The sequence below is a fragment of the Labeo rohita genome, chromosome 1, assembly GCF_022985175.1.
Source record: "Labeo rohita strain BAU-BD-2019 chromosome 1, IGBB_LRoh.1.0, whole genome shotgun sequence".
In the NCBI taxonomy this organism is placed as follows: domain Eukaryota; kingdom Metazoa; phylum Chordata; class Actinopteri; order Cypriniformes; family Cyprinidae; genus Labeo; species Labeo rohita.
The window spans coordinates 14,864,202-14,884,922 of NC_066869.1; the positions used below are offsets into that span (position 1 = coordinate 14,864,202).

The window sequence follows — 20,721 nt, forward strand, 5'->3', positions numbered from 1 at the left end:
GAAAACTACAGTCTTCTTTCATAACGAAAAAACACATCATCTTGAGTGTACACTGTGTTTTGGGAACATAAGGTCGAGTCTGGCTTCTTTTTTCCCTGTACTTTCCTGTCACTCCACTATTAATTAAAGGGGAAAATACCAGAAACATTACAGGTGGGTGATAAACCGGTAGACACGATTAACCAGTAGAAATTTGTAAACCGGTAGAGATTTTGGAATATGGTCTCTATCGTGGTTACACGCTCAAAAATGTGTTACTGTAAACACAACCTGACTGAAGGGTCAAAGTTATTTTCTGTAGTAATTGACAAATGCTGTCGATAGAGATTAGCTGAATCTGGAACATTCCTTCAGCTGCTTCGCTCAAGGGCACGATTGACTTTTTCCTCACCAGGATCGATCCAACAACCTTCCGGTTAGCAGCCCTGGGCTGTAACCAGCACACCAAACCAAAACACTCAAGTGTCCATCAACAGGGTCATTTAGCACAAAAACACACACAACCCACTCACACAGACAGGAAAGTCCCAGTTTGTGTCTTTGCATGTGATCGTTCAGCAATTCTTCAGATGTAGTGGACGCCTCAACCTCAATGCTTTAATGAATTCTGGGCGTCCAGTACAGCTGATCATAACACCAAACCCTTTTATGAATATTATGATATGCGCTAAGCCAGTTGATATTTTTCAAAAGGCACAATTTTCAACATAAACATCCTTCTGCTGCTGTCACACAGAGAAAACGTTTCACTGTTTGCCAGCTCTTCACATGCACATCAAGCCCTCAATCATCTCTATTAGCTGCAGTCGGATGATTGTCGATGCCTGTGGAATAAATGATGTGGTTTGTCAATGAAATTTTACTCTATTGATGCATTAAGCAACAACAGAGCTGAATACAAATGCGTGGAATAGTGACTGCAGGATGGCAATTGAGTAATTAATATTAGAATTTTTTTTTAGAGGGGAAAATGAAAAGACGTTTTACTTTTTATGAGCTCATACCATTCTAAGACACTGAAAAGATCAAACTGAAGCCATACATTTTCATTTAACACAGAAAGAGGTAAACTGCTTGTGATTTAGATCAAGTTCGGCATAATCAGCTCGCCAAGAATGCCATTACATCATAACGAGCAACCTTGAAATTGCCCAAACAAAAGCCCTTGGCACAGAAATACTTTAGGCAATTAGTAAACCCGAAGGCAGAGCAATTTGCAGAGATACTAGATAATAAAACAAATATGCTGTATGAAGTCCCTGTGCTTGCTAATAGCGGATGCTCTATTCATTAGCATCCTGTAACTTGGAGGCACTGAACTGATTAATAGGTTTTATGGTAATTAGATGCACTGGGTTAATAAAGCACAGACGTTGGAGGGCAAATATTACTCAAAATGTCTCTCCGTTTGCCAGGATGCAGCTGTAAATTGTCTGATGCTATGCTGCCCCCTGCTGGATCTGTGTGGTGCTGCAATATGTTAATGAGTTCAGAAATGGCTGAATGTTTGAAATGACATCAGGTAAGTATATGAAAACAGAAAACAGCATTTGAAGAGGGCGTCAGTGAAACATTTTCAGCGCGTTTGCAGCGTATTATTATGCAACTTTTTGCTCATGGTTCAAAATGCAGTATGATAAAACATGAATGGATACTGTACCTGGAACATGTGTAAAGAGTGTGTGCATATGATGTGAATAAGTGAAGGTTAAAACAGGCTCAGACAGGCAGCAGGTTGAGCAAGTGGAGTACGCCCCCTAGTGTTTGGGAGCTAAATTAATGCCATCCATCTCATTCAACAAACAGCAAAGACAGAAAAGCTAGTCACTCGATTGTGTAATCACCTATGTTCATTTACACATGCGTCCTGTGTGCGGCACAAAGCCCCTAAAGTGGCATGGACATGGGAAAAAAAAAGTATAGGGAAAAAAGCATATTTCAATGCATGTGCTTTTGTTTGCAAATGCAAATTTGCACAATTTTTTTTTTAGAGGAAAGCAAAAGTTTTGTAAGAGAATGCCAGAGCAAAAACAACACAAAGTGTTTCTGAAACCTTGTGAAAAACCTTGTGTTAGCTTGCAAAAGCATTGAAGTTATCTTCCTCCCACCTCATATTATTTCCATCATAAATGTTTGACAATTGAACGCAAATTTTCTCAGTGGAACGCAAATGTTTTGAGAGATAGGGCAAACGTTTTTTTACAAGAGAACGGAAAAGTTTTGCAAGAGAATCGTTTCTTGGAGAACGCAAATTTTTTCAGACTGTAACTGGTTAGCCTAAAGTTTCTTGGGGGACAGCAAAATAACACAAAAGTACTGAAATTTAGTTAAAAACAAAGTTAAATGCAGGGAAACACAAAAATTTGCAGGAAACCGCAAAAGTTTGCAAGAGAATGCAAAGTTTCTTTCGCAAAAGTATTGTGTTCTCCCAAGAAACTTTGTGTTCACTCATAAAACCATTGAAATATCGCTTTTCCTCCCAGCTCAAATTATCTCTATCACAAACGTTTTATTAGAGAATGCAAATTTTCTCAGTGGAATGCAAAAGTTTTAAGAGTTTTTACAAGAGAATGGAAAAGTCTTGCAAGAGAATCTAACATTTCTTGGAGAACGCAAAATTTTAAATGTAAAAGTTTTTCGAAAGAATGCAGAAGTACTGAAATATAATACAATGTTTTTTGGGGGAAAATTAGAAGTTCTGCAAGAGAGAATGCACTGAAATATAATGCAATGTTTCTTAGGTGAATGCAAAAGTTTTGCAAGAGATCACAGAAGTTTCGTAAGCAAACCCATGCAAAATGCAAAGTTCCTTACACAAAAATGTCATGATCTCTCTAAAAACGTTCTGTTCAACTGCAAAAGCATTGAAATGTCCCTTTTTTTCCTCCCACCTCATATTATCTCTATCACAAACGTTTTACAAGCGACTGCAAAGTTTCTAAGTGGAACGCCAACATTTTGAGAGATAACGCAAACGTTTTTTTTACAAGAGAACAGAAAAGTCTTGCAAGAGAATCCAATGTTTCTTGGAGAATATACAATTTTTCTGAATGTAAACGTTTTGCGAGAAAATGCACAAGTTTCTTGGTGAAAGCAAAAGAATGCAAAAGTATTGAAATTTAACGCAAAGTTTTTGAGGGAAACCAAAAATTCTGAAAAAGAGAATGCAAAACCACTGAAATGTAATGCAATGTTTTTTGGGTAAAAGCAAAAGTTTTGCAAGAGATTTTAAAAGTTTTGCAAGTGAACACAAAGTTTCTCAGAGGACTGCAAAAGTCTTTCAATTCAACGTAAAGTTTCTCTCGCAAAAGTATTGTGTGCCCCCTAAAAACCTTGTGTCGCTCGCAAAATTGACTGGAATATTGCTTTTCCTCCCACCTCAAATGATCTCCATCACAAACATTTTTGGAGCGATCACAAAACACAAAATTTTTTTTTTTTTTTTTTTTTTTTTTTTTTTTTTTTTACAAGAGAACAGAAAAGTCTTGCAAGAGAATCCAATGTTTCTTGTAAAAGGTAATATTTTTGTGAATGCAAACGTTTTGCGAGAAAATGCACACGTTTCTTGGGCGAAAGCAAAAAAACGCAAAAGTACTGAAGTTTTTGGGGGTCTTGCAAGAGAATACAAAGCTTTATGGAGAATGCAAAATTTTTTGCATTTGGGAATGTAAACATTTTGCAAGAAACGCAAAGTTTCCTGGGTGGAACGCAAAAGTTTCACAGAAGAACGCAAAAATATAAAAACTTTGCGTCATATTTCAACAAAAGTTCTGCAAGAGAGAATGCATAATGCACTGTTTCTTGGGTAAATGCAAAATTTTGCAAGAGGTCGTAAAAGTTCACAAAGTTTCTCTGGGGACCACAAAAGTTTGCAACTAAATGCAAAGTTTCTGTCGCAAAAGTATTGTGTTCCCCCACAAAACTTGCTTGCAAAATCATTGAAATATCGCTTTTCCTCCCACCCAAATATTATCTCAGTCATAAAATGTTTTACAAGTGAACGCAAATTTTCTCTGTGGAATGTAACGTTTTTAAGGAAATGGAAAAGTTTGGGATTTTCAAGGAACGCAAAATTGTTGTTAACGTAAAAGTTCTACGAGAATGCAAAATCACTAAAATACAATGTAGTGTTTTTTGGGTTAAAGTTTCTCAAAAGAGTTTTTGAGAGTAAAGTAACAGTTTCTAAAGTGTGTAAAGAGCGCATACGTTTTGCAAGAGGATGCAAAAACATTGAAATATTTTTCATCCTGTGTCAGCTTTTTCCCATCACCATGTCCCTTTAGGGGCTCCGTAGTACAGCCATTTGTTTGCAAAAAATAAATAAATAAACAAATCAAAGGAACACCATCACAAACAGCACAAAAAGCATGGTAAAAGCTAATACAAAAAGGGGGTTAGGTTAAAATCAAAACAGATGCTCGCCAGTCAGTCATTCGCAAGGCTCAGCGCATGCAGTCAACATTACCACCAATGAAACGAAAGAAAATGACAAAACCCTCCTCCAGCATGCACTCTTCCCTGCCCAATCAGAATTATCCCAAACCAGATGTCCACGCCCACCCCGCATCGCCAAGACAACGCCCCGCCCCGAATGCCCAAGCCCCACCCACCGTCCCTGCATACAGAAAAGGAAAAGCAGGGATATAAATCGGTTGAGTTTTGATGTTACCAAAAATGCTCTACCTGCGCACCGCATGCTCGGACACACTGATGCTTCGGGAGCGGAAGGCGTCCATGGCCGACAGATCTTTCAGGTCTTTAACGGGAGAGTTTGCGCTGGGGCCCTGCTTCGCCACTTTGGTCGTCCGCAAACTGCCCCGAGGGCAAACGAGGTCAGGTGTGCGTCAGCATAACGTCGTGACCAGGGAGGGTTGGGGGAATTTGGGGCATTTTAACCACGTCGGCATGGGTGGATGGGGGAGTGCGATTGGTTGTGGAGTGTCACGAAAGCGGCCAGCGACCAATCACAGGTGACGGATCCGAGGTGTCGGCGCACCCCCCCACAAACCACACCCGCCACGCATGGCCCAATCAGAGGAGGGGGGAGGGGTCAAATAAGGAAGTGAAAGGAAAACAAAGTAACTTGGTCAGCAGTGCACACTGAGAACCAGAAAACAGGGACGACACTTAAAAACAACAAAACAAAGGAGGAAACAGAAAACTGGAAGGAGAAACAGCATAAAAAAGATCAACAGACACATAACAAGGCATAAAGTAAGCAATATACTGTCAGCATTCTACAGAAAGAATGAAAGAGGAGAAAATAAATGAAAAACTCATCAGAGAGCACAAACATACTGGTACAGGGAAGAAACAAAGCATTCAGACACTGCTATGATCATTATACTGGAAATTAATAGCAGTAGGAAACAGTGATATGATCATGTACATGTGTGTGATTTAATACAGCAAATAAAACACAAATGAATGACTGGATGAGGTGAAACTAGAAACTGGAACAGAGAATGTAAGGCCTGGCAAACTTGAAAGATCATAGAAAACAAATAATACAAACCATCATTTTAGAAGGTTGATTTTCTGGTGAAGCCCTTAATATAAACTGAACATTTACTTTTCTACAACCGTGATCTATTTTGCCAGCCTTTGACCTAAAATAATTCTTTTATATTTATTAATTTAACAGCACATTTGCATTTTCTGATGTTGGTTAGTGGTCACATGACATATAGATACATATATTTTTCAGTAAGTGTTTTATGCTTGTTTTATTAAAAAAAAAAAAATGATTCCAATTATTAGTTTTTAAATCAACCCATACTTATGTAATCAACATATTCAGATACAGAATTTATAAAATTTTGTATAGCAATTTTTTGACTCTTGATGCTTATTCATGTTATCATCAGATTGTAGGTAATCAGAGTCTAAATTTGATTTGTATGACTACATTTTCATAAATATCTGAATATTCTTGTGCATGTAAATGTGCTGATCTTTCTCTTTTTCAGGCTTTTCATTCAAAGTTTCAGCCTCGATGACAGGACAGATCACAAGACTTACAAAAAGAAAAACAAACAACACTGATGGTTACCACATAAAATTAACCTGTAATGAATCAGGACAATGAGATGAGATGATTTTGTGGCTCTGGACATAGTTGATCATGGACGTTATTAGTGATATGCCTGGAAAAACATCCTTCTTGTTACTGTACCATGAAGATTTTCTGTTAAACTAAAAAGGTTTATGGGACAGTGATTGTTTTCACACCCAATACAAAAAGTTAATTCTAAAAAAGGGGAGAAGGGAAAATGATTGAAAGTAGAAAAGAGTTCTTACTGTAAGAAACAAAGAGGAAATAATAAGAAATAGAAAAGATTCTTTGCTTCAGTTCATGTCCAGATGTTAGTGGTCCCTATCATAGACATCAGACTAGTTATTTTGACTAGAGTATTTTAGGATGGGACACTGGCTAATTATTAAACATCAACACAAGTTTTAGAGATGTGTGTACTTGTTTGAACATGGGCATTTCTCAAACTATGGGCATTTGTAGTCCTTTTAGAAATTAAATTTCATTAACACACTTTTTAAACTCATTTATTCACTAATTCATTTGTTCACTAATAATTATAACGTCTAACAGTGTATAAACTGTTACAAATATTTTAATCACAGCATCATTTGCATCACATCTCAAATCATAAGTATCATCATTCTGTGGTAGATGTTTTATATATTTTTTTGGAATAAAATGACCAAAAACCAGAGCAACCAGATGCATTCTCAATATTTTCACACTGTCAAAACTGAAGTTTAATTGCCCACAAAACATATAAAAATATATATAGAATATATTTATAAAAAATACTGCGTTTTGCAAAATGCACAACTCCTCAAAAAAAATTGGACAGTCACAAATTTTATATTATATATATAAAATCTGCAAAAGGGGAAATTGGTCATTAATTGTTCTAATATTTATTTTGTCTAGACAAAACAAATATGTAATACTTTTTTTCTTAAGCTGAGTTTACTGATTTCAAGGCATCTGAACAGCTTTGAATCACAGTGAAGTCTTGCTAAAAATTTTAATGTGATCTTCATGTAATAAATGGTGAGAAGTTTAACTATAATGGGGTCATTCCATGTCAACACAACCAAAGCCAAATTATAGGGGGGTAAAAACATCTAGCAAAGATGGCAGCATCATAATGTTATTTTTACACAGAGATCAGTAGGTCTGCTAGTAAAATCTGTTGACTTTATCCATCTTTGTTGCATTATGTGCCAATGGTGACCATTCAAAAATGGAGAAACAGCACTTTTTTTCAGCACGTTTGCATGCCTGTAACTCAAGAAGTATTAAAGATATCTTACTGCCCTTTTAGATACTGGGTCTACACAATCTTTCCTTTTGGCATTTTCATTTTTAATGCCCTATGAGATTCGGTTCCTGAGATTTCAATATGGGTCCAGGATTCATTCGTTAAAATGCACACATTTGCAATGGTCAAAAACCAAATGTGGGTCGGTTTGCAAGTTTAGACAACAACCTTAAAAATAAAGATGCCAAAAGGAATGATGGTTAAGACCCAAAATCTAAAAGGACATTAAGATATCTTTAATACTTCTTGAGTTACAGGCATGCAAACTTTGGAGGAAAACTTTGGAGGAAAAAAGTGCCATTTCCCCATTTTTGAATGATCACCATTGGCACACAATGCAACGAAGACTGCTAAAGTCAACAGATTTTACTAGTAGAACTACCAATGTCTGTGTACAAATAACATTATGATGCTGCCATCTTTCTGAAATCAGATTTACCCCCCTGTAACTTGACTGAATCTCAGGTGAAAATTGCCATTTTGACCTTCGTCTACAAAGTACTCAATAAATATTCATCCATGACGTTTAATATTTTGGCTTTCATCACTATACATGTCTATCTCTCCCCATTTGAGCTGGGGAAGTTTTTGAAATTTGGTTGATTTGACACGGAATGACATTACAGTCTGAATGAAAATCAATCCGGGACACAAAGTGGCCGTAGTTAAAGAAACAGCCTTTGATAAATGAACGTGTTAATGGTTTTGATGTGATAGTCTGCCTGTGAGAAACAGTCACCACTGAGACAGATGATAAGAGAAAGAGACAAACACAGAGAAAGAAATGAGACCGATAAGAAAAGACAGAAAGACGAGGAAAGCAAGAGACGTCCCACAGTCAAACTAGCATCCGTGAGTGGATGTGAAAACTCAGCTGATGTTCTGACGTAAATCAGACACATAAAGCCAGAAATCACGACAGTACCATCAAAACAATGAACCAATGAGGCGCCTGAATGACAATCATGCTTTGAGTCCTTCCCACGGCAAAACCTGACATGAGACAAACCATGATCCGGCCCTGAGTGAGTGTGTGTGTGTGTGTGTTTGTGTGTGTGATAGTGTGTGTGTTTGTGTACCTCTTGGGCCTCTCGTTCAGGCTGGTGCTGCGCGCTCTGAAGCTGCTCTGCTCATGACTATCATCGAACGGCAGAAGAGCGTTCGAACGGAGACCCTAATCACACAAAAACACACTTCAAGTCAAGACAAACAGATCAATCTGTAAAAACATGAGCCCAACAATCCCATCACCCACCTTGGTGATGTACTGAACGAAGTCTTTCCTGAAAGGAAGCCTGCAGCGTATGAACCACATGGCGATCACATGATGGGCGAGAGACACTATGTACTGATTGAACCTACAAAGAATGGAAGAAAAACAAGAAAATACATTACCTAACATATCCTGCCTTTGAAAAACAAGTCTCTTACGCTCCTTGAGGCTGCATTCATTTGATAAAAAAGGGTAAAATATGGTAAAAACTGAAATATTTCAATTTGTTTCTATTTAAATATATATAGTAAAACGTAATTTATTCCTGTGAGTCAAAGCTGTATTTTTAGCATCATTACTCCACACGTGTCACATGATCATTCAGAAATCATTCTAATATGCTGATTTGCTGTTCAAGAAACATTTCTGATTATTATCAACTTGTGTGTGTTAGTATACTCACTTTGAGGGGTTGGTGTACGGCAATGATATGGCGAACACGCTAACATACTGCTCAGCTACGAAGTTAGCATATAGATGTGGGAGCCGCACTAATGCTAAGAGAGAGACAAGACAAAAGGCATTAGTGCTTGCATTGCTTTTCTGTGGTTGTATTCTAAATGTAGAATGTATACTGCATTCTGATTGGCCAGGAGGTTAAAATGGGTGGGGCTAAATAAAAAGGCTTGTACTCACTGGACAGGAACTCCAGCATGGGTGATGCCATGGTGACAGTTGCAGAGATGTGCGTGAGCTTGACGATGAGGGCGGGAAGGAGTTTGATCATGATGTCGGGCATCTCAACGGTGCACATGGTCAGAGCCACCACACACTGCTTAGCACAGCGGTAAATCAGGCCCTTCTCCAAACACTGAACCAGCTCCCTCTGAGACAGCAACATCATATGGTAAGAAAACAGGTGAAAAAACTGTGATATAAACACATTTAACAAATAAATTTCTATATGCACATCTGATGATTGGCTACTATCACCTCCTGAACTGAGATCAGACACCTGTTCCCGAACAAAAAAAAAAAAATAATAAAAATTATATTTTATGGTAAAATATAATGTGAGATTAAATTTTTCAATAAAATTATAATTAATAACTATATATAAATAAGTTAATAAATAAATTTACATTTAGGTATGAATTTAGGTAAATATATTCTTACATCAAATTTAATAATACACTTTACATTTTATTTAACTAACATGTAATAATATACAGTATTTAATTTACATTTAATAACAAGTTTAAATAAACACATTTAATTTTAATGTAAAATTTTAATTCAATAACAAATTTAAATGTATAATAATACATGTAAAGAAATGTATATTTAACTGAAATTGAATAAAAAGTTATAATTTAAATGTTTTATTTTATTTAAATTGAATTAATTTCAATTAAACTTATTTAATTAAAATATTTTTTTAAAATGTCACATTTATGTTTAATTTAAATTGAATACATTTACATCATTTCATATTTATTATAAATATAATGACACATTTTAATACATTTGTTTAAGTGTAATACATTTAAACAATTGTACACTACCAGTCAAAAGTTTTTGAATAGTAAGATTTTTAAGTCTCTTTTGCTCACCAAGCCTGCATTTATTTGCTATAAAGTAGAGCAAAAACAGTAAAGTTTTGAAATATTTTTACTATTTAAAATAACTGTTTCCCATTTGAATATATTTTAATATGTAATTTATTTATAGTCTGCAAATATGTATTAGTATAAATGTATTATTATTTGTAGATTGATAGAAATTAAAAATTAATACTTTTATGCAGCAAGGATGCCTTAAATTGATTGTTTTTAACATAATAATACTATTAATTAACATTTTTTAACAGCAAATCAGCATATTAGAATGATTTCTGAAGGATCAAGTGATTGGAGTAATGAAGCTGAAAATTCAGCTTTAAAATCACAGGAATAAATGACATTTTAAAATATATTCAAATAAAAAAAATCATTTTAAATAGTAAAAATATTTCACAATTATACTGTTTTTGCTGTACTTTGGATCAAATAAAGGCAGGCTTGGTGAGCAGAAGAGTCTTCTTTTAAAAACATTAAAAATCGTACTGTTCAAAAACGTTTGCCTTGTAGAGTATATTCATTTTAAATGTAATGTAGTAATACACCTAAATAAATTTATATTTAATTTAACTTAAGGTAAGTTACAAGGTAACAATTGTGCATATACTGCTGTTTGGATCACTATGGTTTAGAACACAGCCGCAGCTAATATTGAAAATTAAAATACAAATTTGACAAAAACCTTTATCCTCACAAGTAAAAATAGCAGATGTTAATAGTATGTTCTCAGTTAGATAGCAATGTATGTGTCACCTGTCGGGACTGCTCTAGGTAGCTGTGGTAGGAGGTGAGGGCAGTGAGAACAGGAACCACAGCGAGCTGAACATCAGTGAGGGAGAATCCATCAGGAGTTTTCTTCAAACGCTCTGATATCAGACGGTCCGTCACCTGCACACAAACACACTCTCACAAATTAACTTGCTTCCATACAGTTCAATCCACGGAGTTACCGTTTTATAAGTGTGTAAGTATGTTACCATAGAGCAGAGAGTCGAACACAGATGATCGATGTTGCACGGTGATGCCAGAATCAAAACTTTGTACTGGATTGTGCAGGACATCTTATCCAGAACCAGCTTCAGAACTTTCCAGTCAGTTTCCTGCAAACCAAACAAAGAGCTGATGTTTTACCTTTCACACCGTGGTAGTTATATTTGCACGCACTGAGTGTGTTGTAATTGTATTGGAACTATTTTCATGGAATACTATAATATGGTACATGAATGCAGTACCGCGATATCGTCAAAGTATTTTAAAGAGAACAGCTGTGTGTATGTGTTTTTGTACCATCTTCAGGCACTGTAGTAAAACGTTGAAGGCCAGGCTGTAGGGCAGATAGGCAGTGCGAATGGAGGAGGGCGGAGCTGCAGGGGTGGGACTTCCTGTCGGTGGCGACACAGTTCCTGTTGGCTTCTTATCGGTCACTCTCTTCTCAGACTCCCTGAAATCCAGACATTTGAGATTTAGTCAATCTGAATGTTCTCCTTAATAATTTACACTTTAATTTAATTTTGATAATAAATGTAAAATATTTACATTTAATAATAGGCGTTAATTTAAATTAAAAAAATATATATATTTAAATATATTTATACTTTCTTTAAATTTTATAAGAAATATAGTAAATCTGAATATCCTTCTTAATTTAAACGTACTTTATTTTTAATAATAAATTGAATTACATATGTACTTCATTTAAACTTAATAATACATTTGAATTTCATTTTAAAAAAATAAAAGTGCAGAAAAAAGAATAATCACCATTAATCACATCCAAAATAAAAGTGTTTGTTTACATAACGTGTGTGTAGTGTGTATATTTATTATGTATATATAAAAATACATACATACATTATGTATTATGTATTTACATGTATATATTTATATTTCACAACATTAATATTATATATAAATATATTTAATATATAAACAACATGTTTTTCTTACATATATCCATGCATGTGTGTTTATTTATATATGCATAACAAATATACACAGCACACACACATATATTATGTAAACAAACTTATTTTGGATGCGATTAATCTTGATTAATCGTTATAGTAAATCTAAAAATCCTCCTAAATTTATACTTACTTAATAATTATTGTAATAATAAATGTAATTGAAAATATACTTCATTTAAATTTTAATTTAATTAAAAAACTACAATTAAATACATTTATTTTTAATTAATAACAATATATTCTCCTTAATAATTTATACTTTTAACTTTTAATTTTATTAATTTTAATAATACATTTGTTTACTTCATTTAATTATAATGATAATTTAATAATACATTTATATCATGTGAATATCCTCTTAAACAAATTTCTAATTAAACAACCTCTAATAAATTCTAAAATAATCATTTAGAAATTAATATTGATAATAAATGTAAAAAAAAAAAAAAAAAAAAAAACACTTTATTTAAATATAATAAAGTTATTAAATTTATATTAAATTCCTTAAATGTGGGTGAGAAAACAGCACCAAACACTGATGCTTGTGTTCTTACCCAACGTCACAGTGACAGTATGGGCTGAATCTCAGGACTCCATCTTTATTGGGGACACCCAGGCGATGAAGAGAGTCAGCCCTCATCATCAGTAAGAAATCAAAAACCTAACACACAAACAAAGGGAAAAGACACCGTTACCTTTTCTGATGTTGATGTGATTTGAGAAGGTTACTAATGTATTCAGAGTAGTTGTCAGAATGTTGCTATGCGGTTGCTAGGGTGTTCTGAATGTTTAATACGGTTATGCCGACTAACTAGCGTCAAAAGTCTGACCTTGAGCCGTATGGAGCTCCCAATGGCACTGTAGTATTTGTTCTTGTAGTGAAGCTGCAGATGAGAAATCAGTAGCTCGTACACTCGACTGGCGTGACTGGCGGGCAGACTGTACAGTTTACTCTGGAAACAGATACACCATCACTGGAGCTGCTATAGAGAGTAATCACGATTATACCGATCAGAAGAAGTGTTGTAGTACCTGTAGTATGTCTAGCAAACCCAGTATAGCGGTCCGGACGTCCTCCATGGGCGACTCCACAGACAGCTCTCTCTCACCCTCCATAGAGCATGTTAACGGACGACTAGCAACCTACAGGAGCACAGAAGAGTTTACTCACACACATATATATATATATATATATTTTAGTTATCAGTACCTTCATGGCTTAAACTATGTCATTGTCAACCGCAGGACTATTTAAATCACCTGCAGAAATGGTGAAAATCTAGATGTATACTTTCCCTTATGCATGTAAACATTCTATTTTTTGAATTTTGAGTTTTGAATTTAAACAGTCAAAAAACGGAATGTCTGCGTTCCGTTAGTGATATCATCAGTGAGCAGCGTTACCTTCTCGATGATGTCGAGCAAGCTGCTGAAGTGATGTGTGTTGCAGCCCTCAGCGAGATCCACCAGCAGCTGCGTGGCTTGTTTCCTGACGGACAGATCTCGATCTTCGGCAATCTGACCCAGCTGAGGAATCACCACCACCTCGATCAGCTCCTCCTAGTCACAGAGAACACACATAATCAAAAAAAAAACAGCAGCGATCTCATGAACGCAAGGAGATGCATGTGTGGTTTAGGACTGACTTCATAGAGCTGCCGGTTTGTGCTGAGTACGAAGGACAGGATGTGCAGAACCTTAATTCTGATCATAGTACGGCTCTCATTCCTGACACACACACATACAGAGAGAGATGTTATTTCCAGGGATTTGTTTATAATGCGACTTTCGAGATCTTTAGTGAAGCTTCCAGACCTGAAGAACTTCTCCATGAGTTTCAGCAGGTTCTGCAGCCATCCGTCTTTGGCTGGCTGGATGGATTGAGCTCTGTAGGAAATCAACGTCAACACGGACGCATCCTACCGGACAGATTCAACAACAACCAGTCAAACCAAAATAATACAATTCACTTAAATTCATTTATACTTCTGATACATTTAACAATAAATTGACTCAATATAGATATTCTTCTTCATTTATACTTAATTAATTTAGAGCATACATTTAAATAAATGCATACTTTATATAAATACAATAATATATTTTAATTTAATTCAAATTTTAAAATAAATTTAAATACATTTACACTTTTTATTCCGTCTGAATATCCTTATCTTAATTTATACTTAATTTTAATTATACATTTAAATAAAGGTATGCTTCATTTAAAATTTAAAACATTTTAATTTAATTTTATTTAATTTAAAAGTAATAATAACTTTAAATGCATTTATGCTTTTTTTAAATTTATAAATACATTTACTCATTTACTATATTTATCTGAATACTTAATTAAATTTTAATTATAAATTTAAATAAATGTATACTTCATTTAAATGCAATAAATTTTAATTTATTGAAAACTGAATAACGAATGTAAATATATTTATATTTTCTTTAAATAACAATAATCAATTTAGTCAATTTATATAAATGTATTTTTCCTTTAAATGTAATACACAGATATACATTAGATATACATTTAGATATACATTTACACTTACTTTATATTTAATAATAAATTTAGTCAAGCTGAATATCCTTCTTAATTTATACTAATAAATATATTTAATAAAATATCAAACACTTAATATTTAAAAATATATATAAATAAAAGTACACTCTATTTAAATGTATAATACATTTAAATTGAATTTAAGTATAATAATAAATTAAAATACATTACTTGTACTTTTCTTAAATAATAAAATTCATAATAAATCTGAATATACCATCTCATTTTTATTTAATTAATATATTTTGTAATAAATAATAAATAAACAAATCTAAATTTAATTTGAAATTGAATTTTAATTTAATTATAAAAAAAATCAAAGAAATGAATATTCATAGGTCTATTTAACAACAGTCAATCAAACCAGATGGCTTCAGAAGAGGACAGACAGACAGAGAGCAAAACTCACGGGACGTTTATCTGCACACTTCTCCACCAGGCTAAAGAATCTCTGCGAGGATCCGTGGAAGTCATTCTGCTCGTACAGCTCCTCGACGGTGCTCAGTAACTCATAAACGATCACCTTCAGATCAGGACTGCCCATCGTCTGCACACACACACAACATGTATGAAGACTGTCAGGAAATACACACGCATAAAACATCTCAATGTGTGTGCATTTGCATGCATGTACCTGTATCTGCTGCAGGAGTCTCTCTATAATGGACAGCAGGATGTCCCACGTGACAACGTGCAGCTCTCGGCCGTACTTCTTGATGAGTCGCGTGATCGACAGCACAATCTCATAGGAAACCACCTCATTAGCGCAGCTCATGGCCTGGGCACAGAGGTCAGAGGTCAAACACTAGCAGGTTTCATGATATATATATAAAAAAACAAACCGATTACAAATTTATGGGCACCTTGTAAAAGGAAGGGAGGACGAGAGTGGGCGTGTTTTTGAGGGCAGGAAGTCTGTGAGCTCCCCACAGTGCCATACCAACGAAAAACACAGCCCCCCCTGAGAAGAGCGGCATCCTCACTGTACACCCTACACCAGACACAAAAACAGCATGGAAAAACAGCAAACTCAAAACACTCAATATTTATTAACACACATTATTTATTAGACTACTGCCACTTACAACAGTCTTCATTTAAGGTCAGTGAAAAGCTGAATGACATCAGTTGTCTGTGACTGTTGTTACTTTTTTTTAAATAAATAAATGAATAAAAAAATGAATAAAATTTAGAAAGTGCAAATACTGTATGCATAGCTTACTGATTCTCTGACCAATCATAAATCTGTCTTTGTATTCTTCTGGAGACTACTGCAATGTTCAAAACAGCTACAGACCAAAACCGACTTATGTCGACTTGGTATTGAAGTAAACGTTATCCCTACCTCTCCTCCATGATACGGCACATGGTGTATATGGCACTGTGACCCAGGTGAGTTCCCAACACTTTACGCATCAGCTACAGACAACAGAGAAGTCAAAGCATGTATATGGGTTGCACTATAATTACTTGACGTTATATATTAAACTCAGCTGAATATATCAGATGAACCGGTTTTCTCTGTGCACCTTCCAGCAGGATTCACAGAACTCCTTCACGTTAACTGTTCGGCACAGTGTGATGATGAACACTGTCAGAGAGTCGGAGGGCAGGCAGTTATAACACACCACAGCGTCCAACACCTGCAGTGCAACCTACACACAAACACATGAACATATTCAGCTATCATTGCTTTTATGGTAATCCTGAAAGACTGAGTCAAACACTGCTTTTTTACCTCAATATCCGTGGAGGAAGTCGTCCGGTTACACAGAAGGCAGATTTTCCTGTGAGAAACAAGTCAGTGATGTTAGAGTGTGTGAGAAAAATCCCTTATATGTGTATTTCCTTCACTTTTATGACCAAATGTGACCCTGGACCACAGCACGGGTATATTTGTAGCAGTAGCCAAAAATACACAGTATGGGTCAAAATGATACATTTTTCTTTTATGCCAAAAATCATTAGGATATTAAGCAAACATCATGTTTCATGAAGACATTTTGTACATTTCCTACAATAAATATATCAAAACATAATTTTTGATTAGTAATTTGCATTGCTAAGAACTTAATTTGGACAACTTTAAAAATGATTTTCTCAATATTTTAATTTTTTGCACCCTCGGATTCCAGATTTTCAAATAGTTGTATCTCCTAACAAACCATATGTCAATTTCAGAAAATTGACCCTTATGATTGGTTTTGTGGTCCAGGGTCACAAATAAACTTTTTTTCATGAATGAAAGTTGAATAAATATGCTTTCCATTGATGTATGATTTGTTAGGATACAACTATTTGAAAATCTGGAATCTTAGTGTGCAAAAAAAAAAAAAAAAAAAAAAAAAAAAAAAATCAAAATATTAAGAAAATTGCCTTTAAATTTGTCCAAATGAAGTTCTTAGCAATGCATATTATTACTTATATGTTGTATTACCCATACAGTGCATTTTGGCTATTGCTATATATATACCCGTGCTACTTAAGACTGGTTTTGTGGTCCAGGGTCACAGACAGTCAAACGCACACTAACGGTCAGTAGTTTTGATCAGTAAGATTTTTTAAATCTTTTTTTAAAGAAGTCCTTTGAGCTCACCAAGGTTGCATTTATTTGATTAAAAGCACAGCAAAACAGTAATATTGTGAAATATTATTGCAATTTAAAATAACTGTTTTCTATTTGATTATATTTTAAAAAGTAATATATTTCTGTAACGCAAAGCTGAATTTTCAGCATCATCACTCCAGTCTTCACTGTCACATGAACCTTAAGAAATCAGTCTAATATGCTGATTTGCTGTTCAAGAAACATTTATTATCAATACTGAAAACAGTTGTGCTGTTTCATTTTTATGGAAACTGATACATTTTTTCAGAATTTTTGGATGAATAGAAAGTTGAAAAGAACTGCATTTGTCACTTTTGATCAATTTAATGAGTTCTTGCTGAATAAAATATTTAATTAACCAAATTAACCGAAGTGTGTATCTGTCTAAAGTCAAAGTTCAAGCATTTCCGCAAAAGTTTTCAAAAGTTAATGAAACTTAAGTTCGTTTGCATGTCTTTTCTTACTGGACCATGAGGGAGACGTTCTCATCCAGGTAGCAGGAGTTGAATTTGACCAAGTTCACAAGGACGTGCAGGAAATCCGATGACAGACCGATGTCCATCCACAGCAGGACGAACCGAGCTGGGAGAAAACAAAAATCTTGAAGGTGAGTACATCACAGTATTTTAATTTTTGGGTAAACTGTTCCTTAAAGAACACCAGGATGAGTCAAAGCATGTGTAAACCATACCGATCTCCTCCTCGAGGTAGGTGATATCTTTCCCGTTCTCCGTGAGTGCCTTGAACACCTCCAGTCTCTCAGCCAGATCTTCATTTGAGGGCTGATAGTCCAAAATGATCTTGAAAAAGTACGCTCTGAGTGGACCCAACCTCTCACCCTACACAGAAATATCGAGGAAAACATGAGTGATGTTTGCCGCCACTCTATACCATGGTTTATAAGGTGTTTAAAATGTGCACCTGTCCCTGTATAATGGCTCTTAGTAGCACCAGCACTGCATGACGGGCTTCAGGCGGCTGTTCAGGCTGCATCATATCCTCCACGGCCTTCCATACAGCCTCCACCGCATGCTGAAACACACACAACACACTTTAGAGCCACTCATTTGCACATATAGAAGAAAGCAGATACACCTCTATGCTCTCACCTCCTCAAACTTCTTAGATTTGGCAAGATCGCACACGTGGTTGATGACTCTGATCCGGTGGTGGAGGCTGTACTCTGAAGTGAGTTCCTGAATGTCAGGAAGGAAAAGATTATTTGAGAAACACAAGCTCATGGAGAAAAACAGATGCTGTGAATGATTTATTGGAGCGTTTCTGACCATCAGGATGTCCAGCGTGATGATAAACTCTGACGGTTTGCTCTCGGTCTGTTTGCTGTGGGGCCGAGGCGGACCGAGGCCAAAAATCCCCTTAACCCGGTCCCGCAGAGACTCTTTACTGGGCTGTTTATTCATCTTCAAGCCTGTAAGAGACACTGAATGAGAGAATGAAAGATACTTCAAACCTCCTGGAGCCGGAGATACAAAAAAGCACAGAAGAGGGAGTGCAGACTGATATATAAACTAAACAAAAAATATTTATTTATTTACTTAAGATACAAAGGGGGGGAGAGGTGTTGCTGCAGACATATTTTATATATAAACAATAAAATAAAATAAAATTTATTTAATTTTTTTTACATTTATAGTTTTACTTTATACATCTACTTATATATATATAATATATATATATATATATATATATATATATATATATATATATATATATATATATTATTAGATTGTACAAATTAGATTAAACTATTTAAAAAATTATATCCATAATTAAAATAATATTTATATATAATAATTATATACAAAATAATTAGTGATGGGCATTCAAAAATAAAAGTTTCTGTACATAATATATATGTGTGTGTTCTGTGTATATTTATTATGTATATATAGATATATATACATAACACACACACATGCATGCACGTATTTAAGAAAACTATGTTATGTTTATATATTAAATACATTTTATATACATTATATGAATATAAATACAAATATGTAAATACATGTAAATATCTTCTATGTACATAACATAGATGTGTCTTTATATGTACATAATAAATATACACAGTACACACATGTATATTATATTTAAAAAAAAAATTGATCACGTGTTTGATCACGATTAATCATTTGAACAGTACTAAAAAAAATGTGTATAAAAATTATTTTAAAAATAATTGTTTAAAAAATTCTGCTTACTATATATATATATATATATATATATATATATATTTATATTCTGTTCGCTATCATTATTATTTTTGTTATTATTATTTTAAGGTTTCTTTTTCTTTTATTCCCTACCCCTGCTTTTTTGTTTTTTGTTTGTCTTTTTTGTTTCTGTAATGCATCTTGCAATGACAAATAAATTATAAATGTTGTATTTATTTAAATAATGTATATTTCTATTATTATTATTATTATTATTACTATTATTATTATTATAGTGACAGCCTAAGAGAATATGCATTAGCCTAATGTTTTAATATTTCTCACGTTACTAAAGAAAGACCACACATACATTGAGGGGCCCTAGGCCCCTAATAATAGTGTCATTTCTAGCACATTAGACCTGAAGAGACCTGCACATACACGTAAGGTTTTTTAACTCCTCCAGACCTCAAAACACTCAAACTAAATCATAACTCATTTAGCAGAAATAACAATCCATTTCACTAACATATCGCCTCTTTTGGCATGAAAACTTGGCAGGAAAACAATGCACAGAAGTCAAACGTCTGACACCTCGTGACAGTTCAGTTCAGTTCAGCCCATGCACAAAAAAAAACATGAATTTAAAAGTGGATCAATTTACTATGACAGAGAACAATACCCGAAAACATACAAGCCTAATAAACGGATTAAAAACACGCAAATCCCCAGTGTACTCAAATAAACAAGGCAAAATAAATAAATAATCCAGTATCAAGCCATAAACAACAAACCAATGCAACAAACAACCACACTGTTATTTACCGTCTGCGGATGGTGGAGGTGGGATGATATCGAGAACATAAAACTAAAAGATAGAACTGAATCGCTCCCGATTTATGCATTTATTTGTCACGCAGTGTCTCAGCCAACAGAACTGCCCCAGCTCTCACCAGCCCCCTTTACTGCCCCCCGGAAGTCATGCTTAATTCACGGACATGCACTTCCTACAAAAACACGTCACGTGACAGCTGACAGCAGGGAATTGTAGTTTCGAGGGCCGCGAGCGCGCGTTTACTTTTCAAGCTTTTCGAGTGTTGAGAAACTACAAATGATTATCGCTTATAAAACTGAAGAGTTCGACTCACGAATCGGTTCTTTTAAATGGAACCGTTTAAACAATCGATTCAGTGATTCATCATTTTGTAAATAC

The 20,721-nt window shown here is 34.6% G+C and overlaps 1 protein-coding gene across 1 annotated transcript in view; it reads right to left on the bottom strand.

Annotated features, from left to right (window-relative positions):
* tsc2 (TSC complex subunit 2) overlaps nt 1–20,476 on the bottom strand; it is a 48,293-nt gene extending 27,817 nt beyond the window's left edge. Inside the window, 27 exon segments of the mRNA XM_051117991.1 lie at nt 4,684–4,812; nt 8,429–8,523; nt 8,605–8,707; nt 9,026–9,119; nt 9,259–9,448; nt 10,935–11,069; nt 11,159–11,281; nt 11,469–11,622; nt 12,703–12,809; nt 12,979–13,101; nt 13,181–13,291; nt 13,553–13,708; nt 13,795–13,876; nt 13,964–14,067; nt 15,133–15,270; nt 15,358–15,501; nt 15,587–15,682; nt 15,684–15,714; nt 16,069–16,142; nt 16,253–16,378; nt 16,462–16,510; nt 17,796–17,913; nt 18,023–18,170; nt 18,253–18,363; nt 18,441–18,527; nt 18,618–18,760; nt 20,334–20,476. Coding sequence (XP_050973948.1) covers nt 4,684–4,812; nt 8,429–8,523; nt 8,605–8,707; nt 9,026–9,119; nt 9,259–9,448; nt 10,935–11,069; nt 11,159–11,281; nt 11,469–11,622; nt 12,703–12,809; nt 12,979–13,101; nt 13,181–13,291; nt 13,553–13,708; nt 13,795–13,876; nt 13,964–14,067; nt 15,133–15,270; nt 15,358–15,501; nt 15,587–15,682; nt 15,684–15,714; nt 16,069–16,142; nt 16,253–16,378; nt 16,462–16,510; nt 17,796–17,913; nt 18,023–18,170; nt 18,253–18,363; nt 18,441–18,527; nt 18,618–18,752 — 2,963 coding nt within the window. The 5' untranslated portion in view covers nt 18,753–18,760; nt 20,334–20,476.
* Nucleotides 20,477–20,721: the final 245 nt, after the last annotated feature.